At 44.7% G+C, this 21,298-nt stretch overlaps 1 protein-coding gene across 1 annotated transcript in view; it reads right to left on the bottom strand.

Annotated features, from left to right (window-relative positions):
- CACNA2D2 (calcium voltage-gated channel auxiliary subunit alpha2delta 2) overlaps positions 1–21,298 on the bottom strand; it is a 1,194,468-nt gene that overhangs the window by 378,419 nt on the left and 794,751 nt on the right. The window contains exons 6-7 of the mRNA XM_085627677.1: positions 10,199–10,330; positions 9,398–9,455 (exon numbers count right to left, since the gene is read on the bottom strand). Of these exons, the coding sequence (XP_085483803.1) occupies positions 9,398–9,455; positions 10,199–10,330 (190 nt within the window). The remainder of the gene's footprint in view (positions 1–9,397; positions 9,456–10,198; positions 10,331–21,298) is intronic.

Below are 21,298 nucleotides of genomic sequence, written 5' to 3'. Positions count from 1 at the left end.
CCTTCCCAGTATAAGAATTGGCTTGGTAGTTTAGTTTGCCCTGTTCCCATCATGCACTGGGGCAGGTACAGACTAATTTGCATGTAGCCAGGTTCTGAGCTGGGATGGTGCACTGAGCTAAAAAACGGTGATGGATTAAAACCATGATCTCTTGACTTGGTAAGAGTATTCTGCATCATTCAGAAACTCTGTCCATCACCACCCCCTTTTCCCAAATCGATTTTATCCACACTCAGTGTGGGAGGGTATGCTCAGACGTGAGTCCCTTGCTCATTGCACCATCAGGATTCAGGCAAGCCGGGCCGACGAAGGCTGTGATGCCAGAAACCGGTCCCCGGAAGCTTGTTTCCTTCCCAGTATAAGAATTGGCTTGGTAGTTTAGTTTGCCCTGTTCCCATCATGCACTGGGACAGGTACAGACTAATTTGCATGTAGCCAGGTTCTGAGCTGGGATGGTGCAGTGAGCTAAAAAACGGGGATGGATTAAAACCATGATCTCTTGACTTGGTAAGAGTATTCTGCATCATTCAGAAACTCTGTCCATCACCACCCCCTTTTCCCAAACACAAAGCGTTTAGAGCACAGAAAGCCCAATTTCTGGTAGTGCCATTTCTGCACAAACTATGACAAAGCCACATTTACCACTGGCATGGGATTGTCACAGTGAATCTAATGATATGAAATATCATGAGGCTGCTCCACTGCAATCCACTATTGCAGTCTGGATTTATTTAAGCTATTTCCCCATATTAGCCTATAGGAAGAGCAAACCACATAGGCAGTGAAAACATTTATGAGTATTCCTCACTACCTGGGCAGGGGACACATATGTGTACCTGCTCTGCCTTTCACCTTCCACTCACTTCACCCCTTAAGACATACCCGCGGGTTACTCTGTGGAGGTGAAAGGTCATCTCAGAATCGCTAGTGATATAAACAGGCCAGTCTGAGTAAACGCATAATAGCACGCATCAGTCTGCAATGGCAGGCCGGAGCCGTCTTTAAGAGCACCATCGGCGCACAGCACACTCCCGCCTGCAATGGCAAGCTGGACATGCATTTAAGAGCACCATCGGTGCAAGGGCACACATTAGTCTGCAATGGAAGGCCGGACACGTCTTTAATAGCACCAGCGGTACAAATCGCACACCAGCCTGCAATGGCAGGCAGGACGCATATTTAAGAGCGCAATCGATTTAAAGGGCATACCAACCTGCAATGGCAGGCTGGACACGTCTTTAAGAGCACCACCGGTGCCAAGCACACACGATTTATGAGCACCCTCAGTGCAAAAGGGCATACCAGCCTGCAATGGTAGGCTGGACACCCACCGGTTGGCCATGGCAGACCTGACTGAAGTTTTAGAAACCTCAGGTGAGCACCCCTTCCTAACAGGTGTAGGAAATGCACGTGCACTTTCACGCTGCACTTACCGTGGGAACATGCCCTGGACCCTAGGGCCTTAACACAGGAATCAGATGCCCCCAGGAACTGTCCCATCGGGAGAACTGACCCCTCCTAGGAAGGGAAATCTCACATGGGGGTTCATCCCTACCCAGGCAGAGCATATGCCGAAATAGCTACCCGACCACTCACCTACCCTGGTTTGGTGGTAGTGAATGTCCCACTCAGTACAGTGGGAAAGTGCCCAGAGTCCTAAGATCCAGAAAAGAGAGTTGGCAAACATCAGGAGGGCAAAAAGCAAAACGTTTTAGGGAAATCCCCCTAAGAAGGGTCATGTCCAACAAAAGTACATTGGCATAACGTGCAATGGCCTAGATTAGAGTGCTGCAGAGTAGAGTGCTGTCAAGACCAGTGGTGTACAGTACAGTTGTACAAAGTAGAATTGAGTGCCGTAGACTACAGTGACGTAGAATGCAATGTTGTAGAGTGGTTTAGTGTGCAGTAGCGTAGGGTTCTGTGGTGAACAGTGCAGTTGTGCAGAGTGGTCTCTTAGAGTGCAGTGGTGTAGAATGTGTTGGTGTAGAGTGCATTGACGTAGACTTCAGTGGCGTAGAGTGTTTCAGAGTAGAGTGCTGTAGATAACAGTGGCATGCAGTACAGAGGCAAAGAGTGCAGTGCTGTAAAGTGTTGCAGAGTATAGTGGTGTAAAGTTTAGTGGTGAAGAGTAGTTGGCATGGAGTGCAGTGGCTTAGTGTGAATTAGTTTTGAGAAAAGTGGTGTAGAGTACATTAGGTAGAGTGCAGTGAGTTAGTGTACAGTGACGTAGAGTGCAGTGGCGTAGAGTAGAGTGACGAAGGGTGGTGCAGCAAAGAGTACAGTGGCATAGAGTGCAGTGGTGTAGAGTAGATTGTTTCAGAGTAGAGTGAAGTGGTGTACAGTGGAGTGCTGCAAGGTAGAGTGGATTGGTGCAGGTTAGAGTGGAGTGGTGCAAAGTAGTGGCATATAGTGCACTGCCGTAGAGTGGACTGGTGCAGAGTATAGTGAAGAGTCCTAGACTAGAGTGGTGTAGAGTGCAGTGGCGAAGAGTGCAGAGGTGCATACTAAAGTAGAGTGCATTGTCATAGAGTAAAGTGGTGCAGAGTGGAATACAGAGGTGTAGAGTGAAGTGCTCTAGCATGTAGTGACATGGAGCAGAGTGGTGCAGTGGCATAGTGAGCAGCGGGATCGAGTGCAGTGGTGCAGAGTGACGGAGAGTTCATTGGCGGAGAGTGCAGTGTTGCAGAGTAGATTGTGGTAGAGTGCAGTGGTGTAGAGTGCAGTGTCATAAAGTGGTGCAGAGTAAAGTGGCATTGAGAGAAGTGGAATAAACTACAGTGGTGCATAGTAGAATAGAGTGGCATGGAGTTCAATGGCTTGGAGTACAATGGCTTAGCGTGCAATAGTGTAGAGTGCAGCGGCATAGACTGTATTGGTTTCGATTAAAATGGTGTAGAGTGCATTGGCATAGAGTGCAGTGGTATAGAGTGCAGTGGTATAGAGTGCAGTGGCGTAGAGGAGTGGCACACAGTGGAATAGTGCAGAATGGAATAAAGTGGCATAGAATGCAGTACCATAAAGTAGATTGTTTCAGAGTAGAGTCAAGCGACATAGAGTGCAGTGGCATAGAATAGAGTGCGGTAGAGTGCTTTTTCAGAGTGCAGTGGTACAGAATAGATTAGAGTGGCTTTGAGTGGATTGGCACAGAATGCAGTGACGTAGAGTGAAGGGGTGCAGGGTACAGTGCAGTGGCATGTAGTGATGCAGAGTAGAATGGCATAGAGTGTAGTGTTGTAGAGTGCATTGATTGGTATAGAGTGGTGTAGATAAGAGTAGTGCAGAGTAGACTGCAGTGGCATAGAGCAGAGAGGCGTAGAGTTCAGTGGCAGAGAGTGCAGTGGTGCAGAGTAGACTGTCAGGGTGCAGTGGTATAAAGCAGTGTGGTGTAGAGTGCATTAGCATAGAGAGCAGGGGAGTAGAGTGGTGCAGAGTAGAGCAGCTAGAGAACAGTGGCATAGAGTACAGTGGTGCAGAGTAGAACAGAGTGGAGTAGAGTGCAGTGGTGTTGAGTACAATGGTATATAGTGCTTTGAAATAATGTTGCAGAGTATAGCAAATTGGCATAGAGTGCAGTGGTGCAGGGCAATTTGGCGAAGAGTGCATTGTTTTTGAGTAAAGTGGTGTAGGGCACAATGGTATAAAGTGTTGTGGTTTGGGTAGAGTGCAGTGGCATAAAGAGTAGAGTGATACACAGTAGAGTAGAGTGGTGCAGAGTGTAGTGGTGCAGCGTAGATTGCAGTGGAGTTGAGTGGAGTCGTGCAGAGTAGATTGTTTCAGAGTAGAGTGAAGTGGCATAGAGTGGAATGGTGCATGGTAGAGTGGAGTGGTGCAGGGTAGAGTGTATTGGCATATATTGCAGGTTTACAGATTAGAATGGCATAGAGTGGTGTGGCATGGTGTGGAGTGGTGTAGAGTGCAATGGCGAAAAGTGCAGTGGTGCACAATAGAGTAGAGTAGGGTAGAGTGCATTGGCGTACAGTGATGCAGGGTAGTGCCGTAGTGTGGAATGGTGCAGTGTAGAGTGCAGTGACACAATGTGTAGTGGCATACAGATGAGTGGCATAGTGGTAATGGTGCAGAGAAGAGTGCAGTGGCATGGAGTGGTGCAGAGTGGAGTGGGGTAAAGTGATGTATGCATGGTGTGGTAGCACACTGCCATCACAGACAACACATCTTCAATTGAAATTACTATTACATTTGCACAGACATACAGTTTTCCTGATAAAAGTACGCATCACACAAACGATAATGAGTGGGAATGTCTTCACCTAGTGTGTTGATTTGTTTTGATGGTATTCAAATATTTGTTTCCACCACACTTCTGAAATACCCCCAGAAGCCAGCATGATTGCCACATAAATCATCTCACTTTGAAGTCAAAGAAAGAAAAGTAAACGCCAAGCTCCCATGGAAGACGGAGCCTAACATTTGGCCTCTGTCTTTGAATGCACAGCGAACGTGAAAAGACACGGCCAAGATTTAAAGGCCTGTGTACAGAAAGGGAGCACTAGGAAGGATACTGTAAATAAGGTCTGTGCAAGGGAAGGGACGAACTCAAGCTGGACAGCCTAAAACAAATACAGCCAGCAAATAGAGAGCAAGAACATTTGAGTTACAAACCAAAAAGCCAATGATAAGCAATAGGCAGAATGCATTCACAGGGAAGCTTTCCGAATGTCCCCAAGATGTCGTTAGCAAACCAGACTGCTGCGCTGTCTGGCAGGCTTTGACCTAAGAAGAGGTTATTCAATGAAGAACTGGCCCCTCGTCCCATGCTCCACCAGGGATGGAAGCAGGATCTGATCTGCATAAAGAGAAGGGGTGGAGAAAGCTCTCAGCATGGGAGGCGAGAGAGGGATAAAACCAGGGTAAACATCAGCCGAGTAAAAGAATATGACGACCTGTCAGTCTGCCTCCTTCCTTAATAACCTGCACACAAGCTGCAATTGAGAAAAGTTAATAATGAATGTAGAGCAATTCAAGTCAATTAACCGTGATGGAGGGGCCATTAATCCTGTGACAGGAAAGTGGGGGAGGGGGTCATAGCAACTGCATGAGGGATGGGGGCAGCAGTCTGATGATGACTGGTCTGTGCAGCACTTGTCACGGTTTGTGACAAAACCACTCTTGGGTAGGAGATATCTCACTGCTCTGCTGAAAGAGATCTAGCAAAGGGTCGTCCATCAAACCTCTGGCGACACGTAGGCACACCAGCGTACACACGCATGAACGCGTGCACATACACGTAGACTTGTGTGTGCTGACGCACAAACATGTGGACATGGGCACATGCACACATACATGTGTGCACACAAACACACGTGTACATATAATCACACGAGAACATACATGTGCTGATACATACATGCACACAAACACATAGGAATCAAAGGGAGCTAAAAATAGCTGTAATTATGTTGTATCTGTACCAGTATTAGTGAAGCATAAGAATAAAAAGGGAAATCTGACACTCAATGTATGTGTCTTTTCATGCCGGACAAACCACAGACTAAGGGGAAAGAGAGTAGGAGAAACCTTGAATAGGCAGGACTGTCTGATTACTCACAGGTAACCCTCCTCACTGGAAGGCTAGGCCTGCTTCCCTGAGGGAAGCACAGTCCCTTAAGACAGGCTTACTTTATTTGACACAATTAAAAACATGCTTTTTATTGAACTCTATTCTTAATTTCCCTGTGACCCTCCCCTAACCTTCCTGTTATGCCAGTAAGAAACAAATACCATAGGTCACGAACCCTAGGGATGTTACCCAAGAATGTGACGAGAAAGATTCAACCAGGTATAAAGGAGATAGCCAGTAGGTAATGACTGACAAAGATGTGTGCAACCAAGGGGTTTCATTGCAGATCATATGAAGGGGAATTATCTAGTGCTCAGCGCAGGAAACTGGAAGGTGCCTTCCAGTAGCGGCTGCTACTGGACCTGGGTGGTAGGGCGGGTAGGGGGGTTTCATAATGGGGGGGATCTACTATGAAAAAGGAAGAAAATAAAAACACTTACCTGTAACGGCTGGCCACCGCCTCTCCTCTGTCCTTCGTCATTTTCCTTCTTCCTGCAGTCCCGGCAGCAGGAAGCACCCAGCTCCCAAGCACCCCGGAGCCAATCACAATGCTGCAATGCAGCGTTGGGACTGGTCTGAGCACTGTTCTACGGTGATCAGACAGGGAATGGGAGGCTTTACATGTTCCTCACCAGGCTGTGTAATGTCGGGAAGATGCAAAGTGTGCAGGACTGCTTGGCCGGCCTGTGCACTTAGGGAGTGTAAACCAATCCTTCCCCTGCTTCTTACCAGCCCCCTCTCTAGCTGTACACATAGGTAATGCTTTAGGCGATTCCAGAAGAGACCACATACTACAGATATACCAATCAATCTAGGAAAGAGACCTTTAAAGGTTCTACACAAACTTAAAATAGCAAGAGTAAGCTAAACATGCTCTGCGTATAGCACATTTGATGCAATTTTTTAAAAGGTGCAAAACTTATGGCCACCATTTCAATGCTCGAGATAGCTCTATATTCAAAAGAAATTGAGCTAACCATAACCACGCACTGGCTATCGCCAACGTGTAAGAACAAAACAACAACAAAAATAAATAGACAGAGAGATAAATAGAGAGATATATAGATAGATGTTAAAATAATCACTTTAATGTTGTTATCCAATACTACTCTACCTGGCACTAAGTATTTAAAAGCATTCTATATACATACTTCCAAGACCTTCAAGAAACCTTAGTTACCACAGATGAACAGTCAATTCCAAAATTTTCCAGGTGGCACTTTTTGGTCACAAATGGCCTTATGAACAGCCTTCTCTAACGGGTCTGTGGGGTTGGGAAGTACATCTGTGTCCAGATGCAAGTTTAGGCACAAAATTCTATCATCTTGTGGCACAGGGACTGGTGTTGTAAACTCCAAGTTCTGCCAAGTGTTAGCCAGGACAGTAAATATCTAAAAACCCTGGACATATTTTCCATATTTTTTCCTGTTCTGGTTCTGGCTTAGACGTAGATGGGAATCCTCATCCTTACATCACTAGGAACTCTTTCAATTTTTTTTTATTTTACAGAGTTTTATATAGCGCAAACTTGACCTGAATCAGGTATCAGAGCGCTTTACATAGCACCAGTTGCATTACATGAGGACATGAGGACACATTCATTTTTTGTTAGGCAAGGGGAGATTAAGAGATTTGCCCAGAATCACAGGATGTTCAGTGTCATTGCCGAGACTCAGACCCAGTACCCCAGATTCGAGGTCGACCGCCCTAGCAATTAGGCCAACTCCTCTCTCCAAGGGTGGCCTGTGACAGGCTACTGCATTTCAGTCTGTTGTGTTATGACAACTATCATTGCCTTTTTAATGTGAGAGACCGCATCCTACTTGGAGACCAAGAGAGGACTTCCCCTCAAGCTTCATGCTCAGCAGCCAGTTCGGTTTGATGGTCCATTTAGACTCTCTGAGGAACAGAAACACACACAGTGTCTTCTTCAAAGATATTATATGCATGCTTGTGTTACTACTACTACTTTGGTGTCATCGTACACTGCAGAGTTTATTTTGCAAGGTCTGAAGAAAGGAAAGACGGGATGCAAATTTGTTGCCGTCAGTACCAAAGTACACTTTCTGGATTTCCTATAGGCATGTGAAAAGGTAAACCACAACCTCCAACCTGCATTGGCAGCCCCAAAGCATGCACACTATATCTGCAGCCTAGGGGGTGATTGTTAGTGTAGCCTGGGAGACAGGCAGGCTGATAAATGCATCTACCACAGCTGCACTGGGAAACATCCTTTAAAACAAATCCAGAATCATGCATTTACAGTGCTGGCAATAGAAAGAACACATTGTTACCACGCATTTGTTTAGCTTGCAAGTTGTTACAACGACTAGCTTTAGGGGGCCGCACTGATGGAATGGTGTTGGATTTTAAGCCCAACACCTTACCGCCTGTTGCGCAGAGTGGAGTTGGACTAGTAAATGATACTATTCCAAAGTCCAGCACCCCCAAAGGCAAGTTGTTATAACGACTTCTGAGCTAAAGGAATGTGTCGTAACGACACGTTTGTTCTGATGCAGGCGTTGCTGAAGCATGCATGCTAAACGCATGCAGGATTCCGTCATACATTCTGCTGCACCATCTCTGAAAAGCCAAGCTGCCTGTCTGGGTCCTGCAGGGTCCCAGTTCTGTCTCTGCTCTGTCATTTCAAGCTCCCACCCTACCTACTCTCAGCATCAAAGATGAGGCGATGTCCGGAGCGGCAAGAGCAGGAAAGTGGGTAGGTAATAGGAAGACTGGGTGGCACATGCAAGCCAGTGCTGCCCAGGACGCCTGCATGTATCTACTCAACCAACCAATGGCCCAGCAGGGCACTGTCTGCCAATGAGTGTCACAACCAGATCCCTGCCTGTGAGTGTGCCCTGTTTGATCACCCAGTAACTGTCATGCAAGGTTAGCAGGACTTGAGCATCAGACAGGACTCCCACTGGGACCATCTATGTAGTAGGGAATACTGAATTGTCATTTGGACTACAGCATTCAATCTGTCAAAACTAGTAATTTGGGCAAGATAACTATGAGCATTTTACTTGTCAACTCTATTAAAATTTGGAAGGTTTGCAGTGTTTTTAATTCAGTGGCAAGGAACAGGAATCAGTTTTTTGTAAGTAAATGTGGTCTGCCTGTCTCAGGGGAGTGGTAAGTCCCCAAAGAGTAAGGACTGTGACGAGAGACTACAATGAAGTTGCAGACTTTGTAATCAGGTGAAGTGCTTTAACTCTTACTTGACACATGTGTGTGATCCTGTGGAAACTACATTAACCACTTGTCACTCAGGTTCCCTTATCCATCCCAAATGGAGTCCTACTGGTGACTCTTCGTAGTCTTGCACCGTACAAAAACATTATTTCAATGTGAGGAGAGAGAATCTGTCGGATCAAGAGCTAGACATCCTTATGGAACAGGAGGGAGAGAGAAAAAATGAGCCCAGAGGGAGAAGTGAGAAGATGGATTCTGACTCTAAAGGAAACAGAGTAGGAGATGGCAAGGACTGGGCAGAGCGGGTTAAGGGGACCTTCTCGGCTTGTGTTATTGTATCCATTTTCCATTGCCAGTCATGCGTGAAATGAAAATTGGGCAGAGCTGGCTGCTCACTGCTCAGAGCTGGAACATCACAGTGCATTCCTGGAGGAGACGGGCGCAAAGGGAAGCAGGTTACAGGCAGACGAGGAGACAGGAGGGAGAGAAGAAAGAACCAACAGGGACAGTGGAGAGAACAGAGCCTTAGCAAGTGGAGGTAGAAAAATACTGAGAAAAGAAAACTTGCATACAAATTAAGCATCATTCCTCCACACTCCAAATAGCCACATTATATCTTACCAAGGTCTTCGGCGGACGTCATACAGATCAATCTTATTGGGAGCTCTCCACGGAGTGGCTGCAATGAAAAGAGAATCCACTTAGGAGTGTGTTGAGGAAAACACAGGACACCAGACCTCCAAGGTGGAGAACTGGAGAACAAAAGAGGGCGTAGAAGGAGAAAGAGATACTGAGCTGGTTTGACGCCACAACAGCTAATGCTTGCAGTGATGGCACTAAATAAGATGGCATAAAAGGTGAGAATGCCACTTAAAATAAAGAGAGTCCCTTTTTATGGTCTGGCAGGATAGCGCAGCTGTCGCCAGACAATTATGTGAGCATTTGTAGAGGGGGGGCTTTGGCTCCACCCACAAGTTGGGAGCCACCAGTATATGTTTTGATTGAGCAGACGTTGTGTGCATCTACAAACAAAATGCTTTTCCTCCCCACAGCTGTGATCATTTTGTTTATTTATCCATTTGTCTGGCCCTGAAATTTCAGGGGCACACACATGCTATTAAAGTGTCTTAGATAACTCCATTATTTATGTTGTTTTTCTCTGGCAGCAGCAGGGTAGTCGTTAACCTACATGAATGTTTAGGTCGGGCTTGACAGTGCAACAGTGAAACATTTAACCTACAGCAATAATATTCTACAGTTCTTTGCTTCCACACAATTACACATCTCTTCCCATGCTTTTCACTTGTAATGCTTCACATTAACCAATGACATTCTTTTCAACCCAGACCTATTGGCAAAGCCAATGCTTGTTGGCTTCCCTTTTAGCATCCCCTCCCTATATAGCGTTACCATTCCACCAACCTGGGAAATAGCGGGTGACGCCGGTGGCACTGCCAAAGACTTGCCAGAGCAGAGAGGGGTCCTCTTTCCAGTTTCTGATGAACACATCCTCCAGAGCCCTGGTCCAGTTCAGTTCATTCAGGATTACTGTAGCTGGAAAACAAAGATGGCAGGTACAGGTTGGCCTCAGCTTGGCTTAAGGTGTGAACAGGCTTCATTTTACATCTGGGAATGCAGTGACGTAACGAAATGAGAGGACCCCCCTCCCCTGTAACGTACATGGTGGGGTCCTCATCCAGGCTCAATCAGGAGCTCTCATGCCAGCTATTGTGCTGAGGGGGCCCCTTGGAGCTCGGGCCCCTGCACCGTGGGGGCTGCGGGGGCCTATGTTACGCCACTGCCTTTCTTAAGAACATATACAAAGTGGTATACGCAAATTATTTTCAGTAGGGAGAGAAACAGTTGGGCTTCTAATATGTCACTTTCAAAACAGGTCCCTATGTGGTGGTCAATTATAGGATAAGTCCACCTGTACAAGCAGCCGCAGGTTTGTGGCGTGTAGGGTTTGGAGCTTGAGGGGGTAGATGTCCTGTTGTGAGCCAGAATGAGGCCAGTCCACAGAGTGAGGGCTGGACCAACCATAAGAAGGGGGATTTCATAGTCGTTGAGATTTGAGAAGACAATTACTTAGGCTGAAACAGAAGTAAATATTGTCATATGATTATGAAGATGAATATATTATTTGGTTGACGTCCTCATGGCTCGGTGGCTGGGCACATTGGTACCCATAAGGCCCAATGACAAGACTGCAGTGCTGTTGTTGTCAATGGCATTTGATAAGAAAATTAGATGGCTGTTACAAGCAAGGATGAAGTTAATGACAGGCAAGTGAGCAAGGGTTATATAGGATATGTCAGGGAAATCCTTGTCTGGGCTATAACAAAAGGAATACCCTTTTAATTAAAAAAAAACATTAAAAATAATTGTTTTTCACCACTTATCAGTAATTTTGCATTTCTATCTGCAAGGTTGATTTTTTAGATGCCTTTCTTTCACATCATACAAAAGTGTTATTGAGATCTGTAAAATAATGTTATAAAATACATGCATCGTTTTGACACGAGAAACGTTGAATAGAAAAACCTTGATATTATTGTGCTGTTAAAAAACAAAAATATATTTAGAAAGGACAGTAAAGCTCAAACAAACCTCGGCACACGTGGTGGAGGAACTGATGGGTCCGTAGCATGAAAGCTGCGTGACAAATAGGTAGCCTAGTGTATCTGCTAGGTGCATTGCGCTCTTGGCAGATGAATGTTAAAGTTAGTTGGGGACATAGTAGACATATATCTTTCCAGAATTCTTAGACATGTACATGGTTTGCTAAAAGCTAGAGATTTTAGGGTATGTTAACAGGTAGTTGGTGAGTTGGTTAGTTCGATAGAAAGATAGACACATATGATGTCTAAAAGGACTAATTCTGGATACACAATTGGATCATTGAGTGATAAATTGGATAGCTGTTGCATAGAAATATGCATAACTGTGTGAATTTCTTTAATGTTGGACTATAGCACAGGACTGGACTCCCTGATTACAAAATTGGAAGCAAAGGCATCAGCATTCTACCAACAATGATCCAGGGGACAAGAAGTGAAGGGGTTAATCTAAAAGGCATAGGCTTGTATGCACCATTTTTCCAACCAACAGTAGTTTGTTCACATGGGCAGCTCCAGGTCACAAAAGATCCGTATGGGTTCCCCCAGGTCTCCAAATTTCCTCCTGTGATCTTCAACATTTACATAGAGACACATGGTGCGCTAATCACAGATAACATCATCAAGATTCACCAATATGCTGATGATACACAACTGTATTTGAAGGTCTGCTCTGCCTCCAACATTCATGCCTCAAACACTGCTTGCACATCATTCAGACCTTGATGTTCAGCACCTACATGAAGCTCAATCCAGCCAAGACAGAATTCCTGTTATTTGACAAGAACAATAAACAAGATATAGTTCAACCCTGGCTCAATGACGTGAACATGGCCGGCTTTAGACCAGGACTTTTACCAAATGCCAAGCCACCTGGATTCACCCTTGGCACCAATCTCACCCCCAGGGAACACATTACCAAAAAATCTATTCCAGCTCACTGGTCTAAAGAAAGTCAAACTGTTTCTTGCAGAAGGTGACTTCTAAACTGCTGTTCAAGCCCACATGCTTCTTGGTGGTGGTAATGCCCTACTTCATGGATCCCAGACTCAACGCTGGCACCCCTTAAGAGCATTCTACACACTGCAGCACGTCCCATATGGGGCCTGAAAAAACAGAATTATATCACCCTATCCTGATGGAACTCTATTGGCTCCCCTTGTGAGGTGCCCTGTACAAAACTAGTCGCATTATTTACAAAGCTAAAATGGCCAGCACCCCGTTTATCTTGCAGATAAGCTCACCATCTCTGGTGGATCTAGGCACACCTGCAGCCAGGACACCATTAGATTGCAGACTGAGAAGTCCATAAAAATAAATAACACAACAGCAGGCCTTTTCCATCTATGCATCAGGATCTACAACAACATCCCCATATCCATCAGTTCCACATCAACACAGCTCCATTTTAGGAAAGAGTTGAGGACTCACAACATCACAATGCTGTAACTGTCTACAAACCAGCTTCCTTCCCTCTCACTCATTGACGTTTTGCCTTTCGCTGTGTACTGCACTCCACTGCCTTTTGACTAGGCGTGCGCTGTATAAATACCATGTGCATACATACATACATTAGAACAAGGACTTATGCGACATACACTTCTCAAGACTTTGGTAAAGGACTTTCAGAAACTGTTAATTTCCATCCTGCTAAGCATGGAAGATGACACAGGTTTCTGTGGCATTTTCTTCGATCACTTAAAACTCCCTGTTTTTTTTCTTGAAAGAATTATTGGAAAGAGAAAGGGAAAGTGAAAAGTGGAGAGACAAAGTCCCTTCCTAGAAATCAGTTATCGTGTTATCACTCTTTGGTATAGATAAGGAGAATATCATGAATATGGCTTTAAAACAGAAAATGTGGATTAGCAATACAGGAGAAGGTGAGGTCAGACTCTAGAGGATTTTGGCCCTACCACAAATCCAATGTTAGCTTGAGTTGCCACTGAGTTGTCTGAAAGGGAAAATTAAAAAACAAGCAACAACAAGGGGAGGTCCCTGAAAGAAGGCGGAGAGGTGGAATGGTCACAATCTCTATACTTCTAAGATGGTGTACTCTTTACAGTCCAAGAAGGGTGGATTGGGAAGACCAACCAGAAGCAGGTTGCCCTGCATATGGCAGTGTACCATTAAAGGTCTGCCAGAATTCGCACAGTGGATCACACATGCATTATTCAAATTCAAGAGACCAAATTGCTTCCATTGATGCGTATATTTATAGTCCGAAAGATTTCTCCACATTGCACTTAAGGGACAGAAACGTTAGTTTGTACTCCTTCATTTGAAGTCTGGACATGTCCCATATTATTCACAAAGATCTGGGCTTCTCAAGAAGTGATTTTCAAAAAAATGAGGCGAGGATGGTCTCCCCCTTACTTAGATGATTTTCTGGTCCATTCCTGTCAATTTAACAAAAGGAATTAGATACAGTGGATACAAATGGAGCACTCAACTCTTAGGTGCATATAGTCTGTCATTTTACAAGTTCATTATATCCTATAACACTTGGAATACTGTGGACGGGATATCCGTTACGTTTGCGATGGAGTAACCCGCCCGTCAAACTCTAGACCAGGCCCATAGTTTGCATCTGAGCCTGGATATAACCCCGCTTTCTACGGTTCATAGTGGTGCACAGTGACAAGGTGCACAACAAAATAGGGCAGAGTCTACTTACCGGATAACATGGTTGCGGAACTGACTATTCAACTTCGTCAGCTCTGTGTCAGAGAGGAGGCTTCAGCTCAGTCAATGTTCTGACTACAGTGGAGAATATTTTGAGCATTTGTGGTAACTTGGGTAAAACCACGCCTTCGATTGCACTACAACTTAACAAAGAGAGTTCCTCTGCTGCCTCTTTACCTATCATACTGACAACCGATTCAAACAGCAAGACAAATGGTACAACCTACAGATGCAGAGCCAGTGTTACATTTGTAATGGAATGAGTGCTGTTGCCCAAAGCTCTGATCTGAAGACCGCAGGAAGGGCAATTTAATGTTGGTGCACCGAATACCAATGCTAAATAGTCTTCAACTGACCTCAGGCCTCTTTAATCCACTACCAGACATTCCCTTTCCCTTTATCTAACTCTTACAGGTCCCTGCTTTATCCTTTACTGGTATTTTTTTCTGTCATTCTCATCCTCCATCTTTCCGCTTGTTGTTTTCTATCTTTTGCTCAGTAATGCAGAAAAATAAGCACTGGTCCCCGCAAATGAGTGGCACACGGGCTCAAATTAAGCACTGTGCAGAGCAATCCAGAAACAAAGATATGCATGGAGAAACCACAAAATCGTCCAACTAGAAAGATCTTGCAGAACTAGAAAAGATTATTATTGAATTTTAATTGAGTTGCTGAAGCAAATTCAGAAAACAATGTAGCAAGACTCGCCTAAAAGCCTAAGATCCTGGTCCTGTTTGGTCTTGAATTGAGCATAGATCAATGGGCAAATGCACGTTTTGTGGCTTTAAACTACTTCTATATGAGTGCTAGACTATCTCTTCTACAACTTTTTCCCATCATAAAATGCTTTCAGAGCTCACATCACACAACTTTTTCAGATCTGTACATTATGCTTGTGAAACATGTTCTGGACTTCGAAGCAGAAATCTATTCTTCCTCTAGTCTGCAGAGCTGCAGGGAACAAGGGGTGTGGGAGGTGGAGGTTGTGATTTGCCTGCAGCCTCCAGGTCTATTTTCTTTCATCATAATGCTCTCATTTGCAGAATAAAGACGTCAAGGGACCTGTCCAAAAAATAATTTCTTTATGGTGAGGTATATCTTGGTTTCCCTTCCTTAGCAACAATGAGCAGGAAGTGAGGTCTTCTCTGTGTACTCTGAGGTCTTAGACCCCCAGGGATCATCTCTGAAATGTCTCCATTTAATAGCCTGCATCATGAGAGGCTGGGTCTTCAGCAGTAGACCACCAGTGGACTTCCTTTCAAAGGATTCTCGGGGAGGGACATTTATTCTTGGGTGGGTGAGGTGACTGCAACACTTCTATTTCTCCATGGTAGGTTTAAAAAGTGTCTGGTGGTCTTAACACCTGTTGTTGCTTATAATGTGTGTGGAGCACCCTGAAATTGCCGGCTCCAGTGTAGCTGTATGCCCAACCTCCAGGGTGGGTTGTAGGAAACTGGATTAATCATTGGGGTGAGTGACTACCTACCTCAAGGAATAATCAAAATCCTTGTCAGTGTGAACTCTGAGTCACTAAATTAACTTGAGCTCAACGTTCTGGTAGCTATGGCACAGACCAGACAGGCTTAACTTAGGGCAATGTGTGAAGTATTTATGCGGTGCCAAAACAGTAATAAGGAGGAAATGCAACACCAAATTGACAAAAAAAAGATTGGAGATATCAATTTTTAAAGATTTATGTAGGAATAGTGCCAAGAAGTACTAATGATAGTCTAATGTCGTGGAAGGCCTGGGAACTAGTCACAATGTAACGCTGAGTGAGGTGGAGCGTTGGTTGGACATGCCAATCAGGTTCATTCTGGTCAAAGATTTTACCTTCTGACTTTAGTCCTTCAAGTCTCAAGCCATCCAATGAATACGCAACTAAAGCCTCCCAGAACCTCAGAGGAGGCAAGCAGAGTCTCAAACAGTCTCAGACAGAGGTGAAACAGCAGGGCCAAGTCCAGGTTCGGTGCCAGTGGTCATATGGGTAATTGCAGCAAAAAGCATCTTGTAGTTTGTTGTCTTCCTGCAGCTTTATCAGGAGGTTAATGTTATGAGCCTTGGAGTGCACTTCTTTGTCCTGGGTATAAGAGGGAGCAGGTCCAGTCTTCCAAGGCTCCTCTCGGTTCACAGACAGCAGGCCCAGTTCTCTTCTGTTCTGCCAGGAGTGTTCTGAAGTGGGTGTCTGGAGGTGCCCCACATTTATGCCTGGCACAAGAAGGTGGGTGGGAATGACTCCTGAGCCTTCCCTAACTAATGGGGTAAATCTTCCTGGGGCCAACCCTATCCACTTTGGGCATTTTCAAGATGGTGGAAATATTCTGTCACACTAAACCTGAAATCTGAGGGCTGAAGGGGGGGGTTGACACTATAATCCAGTGTGGGACAGTCACTGTACAGCCAATAAACCCAGAGACAGATGGTATAACAAAGCGTAGTTTTCCATCAACTAGACAGCAGGATTTGATATGGTAATGCCAGAAAGAGGCCCACTGTGAGCCTGGGAGGACAAATGAAGGACCCTTTTTGGAGTAAATCCAGTTGTGGTGCCCAAATGTCCTATCAAGGGAACTACCCCTCCCACAACAAACCTTTGTTTTCTGTCTGGGAACAGTTTTCACACCTCTTCAAATGCTAATTACTGGTTGGCATAAGTGTAAGAGCAAATACAAAGTTAGCCTCCAGGCACCTCGCGTAGGGAAAACATAACTTTCTAAAAGTTATTTTACCTTAATATTTATTTTTAAAATCTGTCTTCAGTATTGAATTGGATTTTAATAACTATTAAAAACTAGTTGTTTAATATTTTTTTCTAGCTAGTCCCATTTCTGAGATGCAGGATTAGGATTTAAATATGTACTCTAGCTTTCAACATAGGACAACTAGACCTGCCACCATGAAACAATAGCTTTTCTAGTCACTGTAAATACATGTTAACATTCCATTTCTACATGTCCTACATTTAAATACCATACACCATGCCCTATTGGACATTTACGCCTTTTTAGGGATGGTCTACTAATATATAAAAGGGAGGGTTTGGCCTGTCAAAAGGGTTTATTTTGATAGGTGGAATTGCAGTGTTTAAACTATAACAGTAAAGCTACAAAATTGAAGTCGTGTTTGCCCTTCCACTGTGGTGGATGAAACATTAGGTGGTGCTGCGGTCCACTGAAGAAATTCAACTTGCAGACCCTGGGTACACTTTATACCATATACTATGTGCCTACATAGCCGGTCAGGTGTTCACCAATTTCATCATGTAGAAAATGCGAGCACAGGCACTTTTTCTTTGGTTAGCGGGGCTCCATTTTTCGCTTACAATCTTGTTTGAGGTTTCTTTCAGACAGAATGTATTTAAGGTTAGGGCCACACATCTGGAGCAAAGTTGCTTGAGCTACTGGTGGTCAGAAGAAGAAGTGCCCTTCATTACTTGGATGCAATCAGGGTGGTTAGCACTCTCTCACTGGGACAACTGATTCAAGATTTACAATTCTCCATAGATTCTGGATCAGCTAGAAAGTAGCTTCCATCATTGTTGGCTTCTCTAATCACATGGGAGTCATTATATAGACCGCTGGCAGGGAGTGTGGACCTTTCACAACTGATTCAGTTGATGCCTACTAAAGTTATAACTGAAATCTTCATTAGTCCTGGGGTATTTTTATCCTAGTTCTTACATCCCTCTCACTGGTCCAAGATGAGAAGATCTCTGACAAGGACTGGTTATCTAGCTGTTACATGAAGAGATTAAAGGTGAGAGATCTCTTGCACTGACTCCGGAGAGGAAGCAAAAGAGGAAAGTAGTGGACAGCGAGGAGTGGTTTGAGTATTTACATATTTGGTATTAAACAGCTAAAGGCCTGTGTCATGGGTTGGGTCACCTTGTGAGTAAATAATGGGATGAAGAATATGTGTCTTTGAGTTATAAAGATGACTGGTTAGTAATATGGCCCTCTACCTGCATTTAAACCAGGGTTGCCTCCCTCATTCAGCAGCTTGGTGGGGTCTGCCATGTCCGGCATTGAACTAGCATGGACAGAGAAGCTGGTTTGCCTTTGGCATGCATGTCACCCTATGAAGTGATCTTGCCCTCCCCATGTAACAAGTAAAGGGTTGGTAGAACTAATTTCATTTTGTTGAATGACAGCTCCTCCATAACTAGTCAGACTTGTACAGACCAAACTAATTATAAGCCATAATACAAGAAGTTTACACTTCAATTTTATTCTTCACAAATAAGGTAATGTACAATTGGTATTAGTGTCGCTGAAAACAATATTGACAAGTTTCACAATAAATCTTCATTCTACAATGGATGAAGAAATGGGCTTCAAGCCCACCAACCAGGGCAGTTTAATTCAAACACACCCCGGTGCACTGCAAAACATTGTCAAAGCCTCTGGTATAAGGAGAGTTTGAAAAAGTAGGATCTGGACTTGAACAAATACCATATTTGAGGGACTCTTGCAATTACAAAATTAACACCTTTGAAAAAACTGAGAGGTAACCATTACCTGCGAGTGTAGCCAAACAAGTGTTTAGTTGCAACATCAAGTAATCAAAACACTTCTCTGAAGGTTTTCACAATTCAGTCTGGTGAAGTTTGTGAACTCGAAGACGGAGGGGGGAACTGATCATAGCACCAAAGTAGGTGGCAATCACTGGTGGTTTGAAATTAGGGCTCTTCAAAAACATAAGGCTTGTTGTTTCATATTGTTGTTTCATACACCGTTGATTACTGGTAGTGCTATTACCCAATCTTATGGTTACAAAGTGTCAACGTTGGAATGATCAAAAGCTGAGGTGACGCTACAGCAAATTGATTGTGTAGGCTGCGGGACACACAAACAGATGTCAGCAGTGAGTGCTTTACTCTCTCCACCATCTTGTCTGTCTCAAGATTTCACAATGGATGTAGTCCATGCGATGAAAGCTATATGGTATGGGAAGAGAGGAATCCCCAGAGTGCTCTAGATGCATACCAAAGATGTACCTTGTTGGTGTTAGGAGAATTGGAAGCACCAACACACCCTACCGCCTCATTTAAAGTGCTTTGGAAAGAGGTATACCAACAGAAATGAGCAACAAACAGATAACCGCATATTTGCCCATTCCACAGAATTAAATTTGATTGATAATTGCTGATTCACATTACAGTAATACTATAAATGGCTTTTACCAGAACAAGGTCTGTGGATCCTGCTCACAGAAGCACCTTCCTCGTGCCAGGCAAGAGATATAAACACTGCATAAGAAAGACTACCTGCAAAGTAGGGTTGGCTGAATGAATGGTTAGACTTGAATAAAGCTATGGTTATGTTGAAATACAAACATCCTGGATCCCCATTCACAATAAACAATATATGAGGCCATGGCAGCCATCTGTGAATTGGAGGTGTTGGAATGGATCCAGAGGCCTAAATGTTGGCATGTCACTATGCTAGTGGAGGAAATAGAGGACAATGCACAAAATGTTCACTCTAAAATGGAAGTTGCAACAAGGAAGCCACACTCACGACCAACAAGCAAGAAGGCCCTCCCGTGGAAGGTGATGGAAGTAATAAAGAAGTTGGCAACAAAAAAAATGCAACTTCAGTGATGAATAAACCAGTGCTTAATTTGAGCCGGTATTTCCGGTGCTCAGCGCCTGCACTTAATTCCCAACACTTATGACAGTCTACCACATGGTGGTGCTGTTTGTCTAGTATTGAGGAGAGCACACAAACAGTGTATTTAATAACATAATATACAATAAAAAATGTATTCCGTGCTATCAATGCCATTTTTTATAGCTATGGATGTCCTGGAGTAGTGTGAATTGCCACACTTGCAGGCATATGATGGTTAGTAGATGTGTTGGTAATGGCATTGGCTGCGCTGGCAGGGGCAATGAGTGATGCAAGTTGCAGTGGTCTCCAGAGCAGGGCCATCTCACTTACTTACCCACAAACTCTCGAATTAACCTTTAAAAAGAAGTACTGCAGCATTGTATCGTTTTTGTCGTCATTTACTATTATGAAATATAAATAAGACTAGGCCTGGGCTAAAATACCGTTCCGCTCGCGGAAATCGCGATAATTTGACATTTTTGCGTTCCACGGAGAGCGCGAAAATGTCAAAATTTCCGCAATCCGCATTTTACCGAAAATGTTTTGCTTGCTCGCGCTGTAAAATAATACATTCTCGCGTGCGCGCTATCGCCTTACCTGAATCCCCGCGTTCGCCGACAAGTTTTCCCGATCCGGTCGCGTTCTCCATGAGATGTTGGATTGTTGGTAGCCATTTGCGCTGTCTCGCGACAGTTCGCGCCCGCAGTAACGTCATGCGTCGCGCGATCACGTCTTTCTTCTCGCGATCATGCACCGCGAGACAAGTGAAAACAAGATAGTCGCGCCCGCGAGCAACCGCATGGGTAAGTTGGCGAGCCGCGACCACGCAGAAAATACCGCGAACGGGCGGGAAAAAAACTTCCGCATCTTCGCGATATTTCCGCGTGTTTGCGGAGATTTTTAACATTTTCGCGATAATTTGCGAAAGTGAATTTTGCAAATTCCGCCCACCCCTAGATAAGACTATGGCATTCGACAAAGAACAGAGCATTTTGTCGTGTAAGAAATGGCTAGAGACAGAACTCGCAAAGTTTACTTCCGGGGCGCCGCTCCGTGTAATCCAGCAAACAAAATCCAGTAAGTATTGGTTAAAAGAGGTGGCAAATTCCCGGCGGTGGTAAAGAAATAGCACTTTAAGGCTACGCGAAAGCGAAGAAAAAAATACCAGCTATTAATACCTTCCAGGCCTGAGGGAAACTGCTCCCCCACTGAGAGACGGATGGGAAATCTTTATGAATAAGCGCTCCCAGCTCCCCCCTTCTGCGCCAGCAGTGGTCGCCTCCTTTAATCGAGTGCCTGGCGGTAGAAGCAGGCTTCTGAGAAGACAATATACATCCTCTTGCTCAGGTTGCGGATTACTGTGGTGTATTTGGCTGTCAAGAGGGCGTTTAATAGTGTGTGCATCAGGGCCGGACTGGGAACAGAAACCGGCCCTGGCAAACTGCTCTGCCGGCCCCCCGGGGTGAGAGAATGTGCAGCCGAGCAGTTTGCGAGGGCCGGTTTCGTCCGATTTTTTTACTGGGGGCCGATATTGCCGACCCCCGTAACAAAACCGGCCCCCAAGGGCCCAAATCCGGCCCCCACCCTAGCAGCCTACCGGGGAAACGCCC

This window comes from Triturus cristatus, chromosome 9 (genome assembly GCF_964204655.1).
Source record: "Triturus cristatus chromosome 9, aTriCri1.1, whole genome shotgun sequence".
In the NCBI taxonomy this organism is placed as follows: domain Eukaryota; kingdom Metazoa; phylum Chordata; class Amphibia; order Caudata; family Salamandridae; genus Triturus; species Triturus cristatus.
Note: the sequence above shows the minus strand (reverse complement) of the source record. Positions and strands in the feature narration are given on the sequence as shown.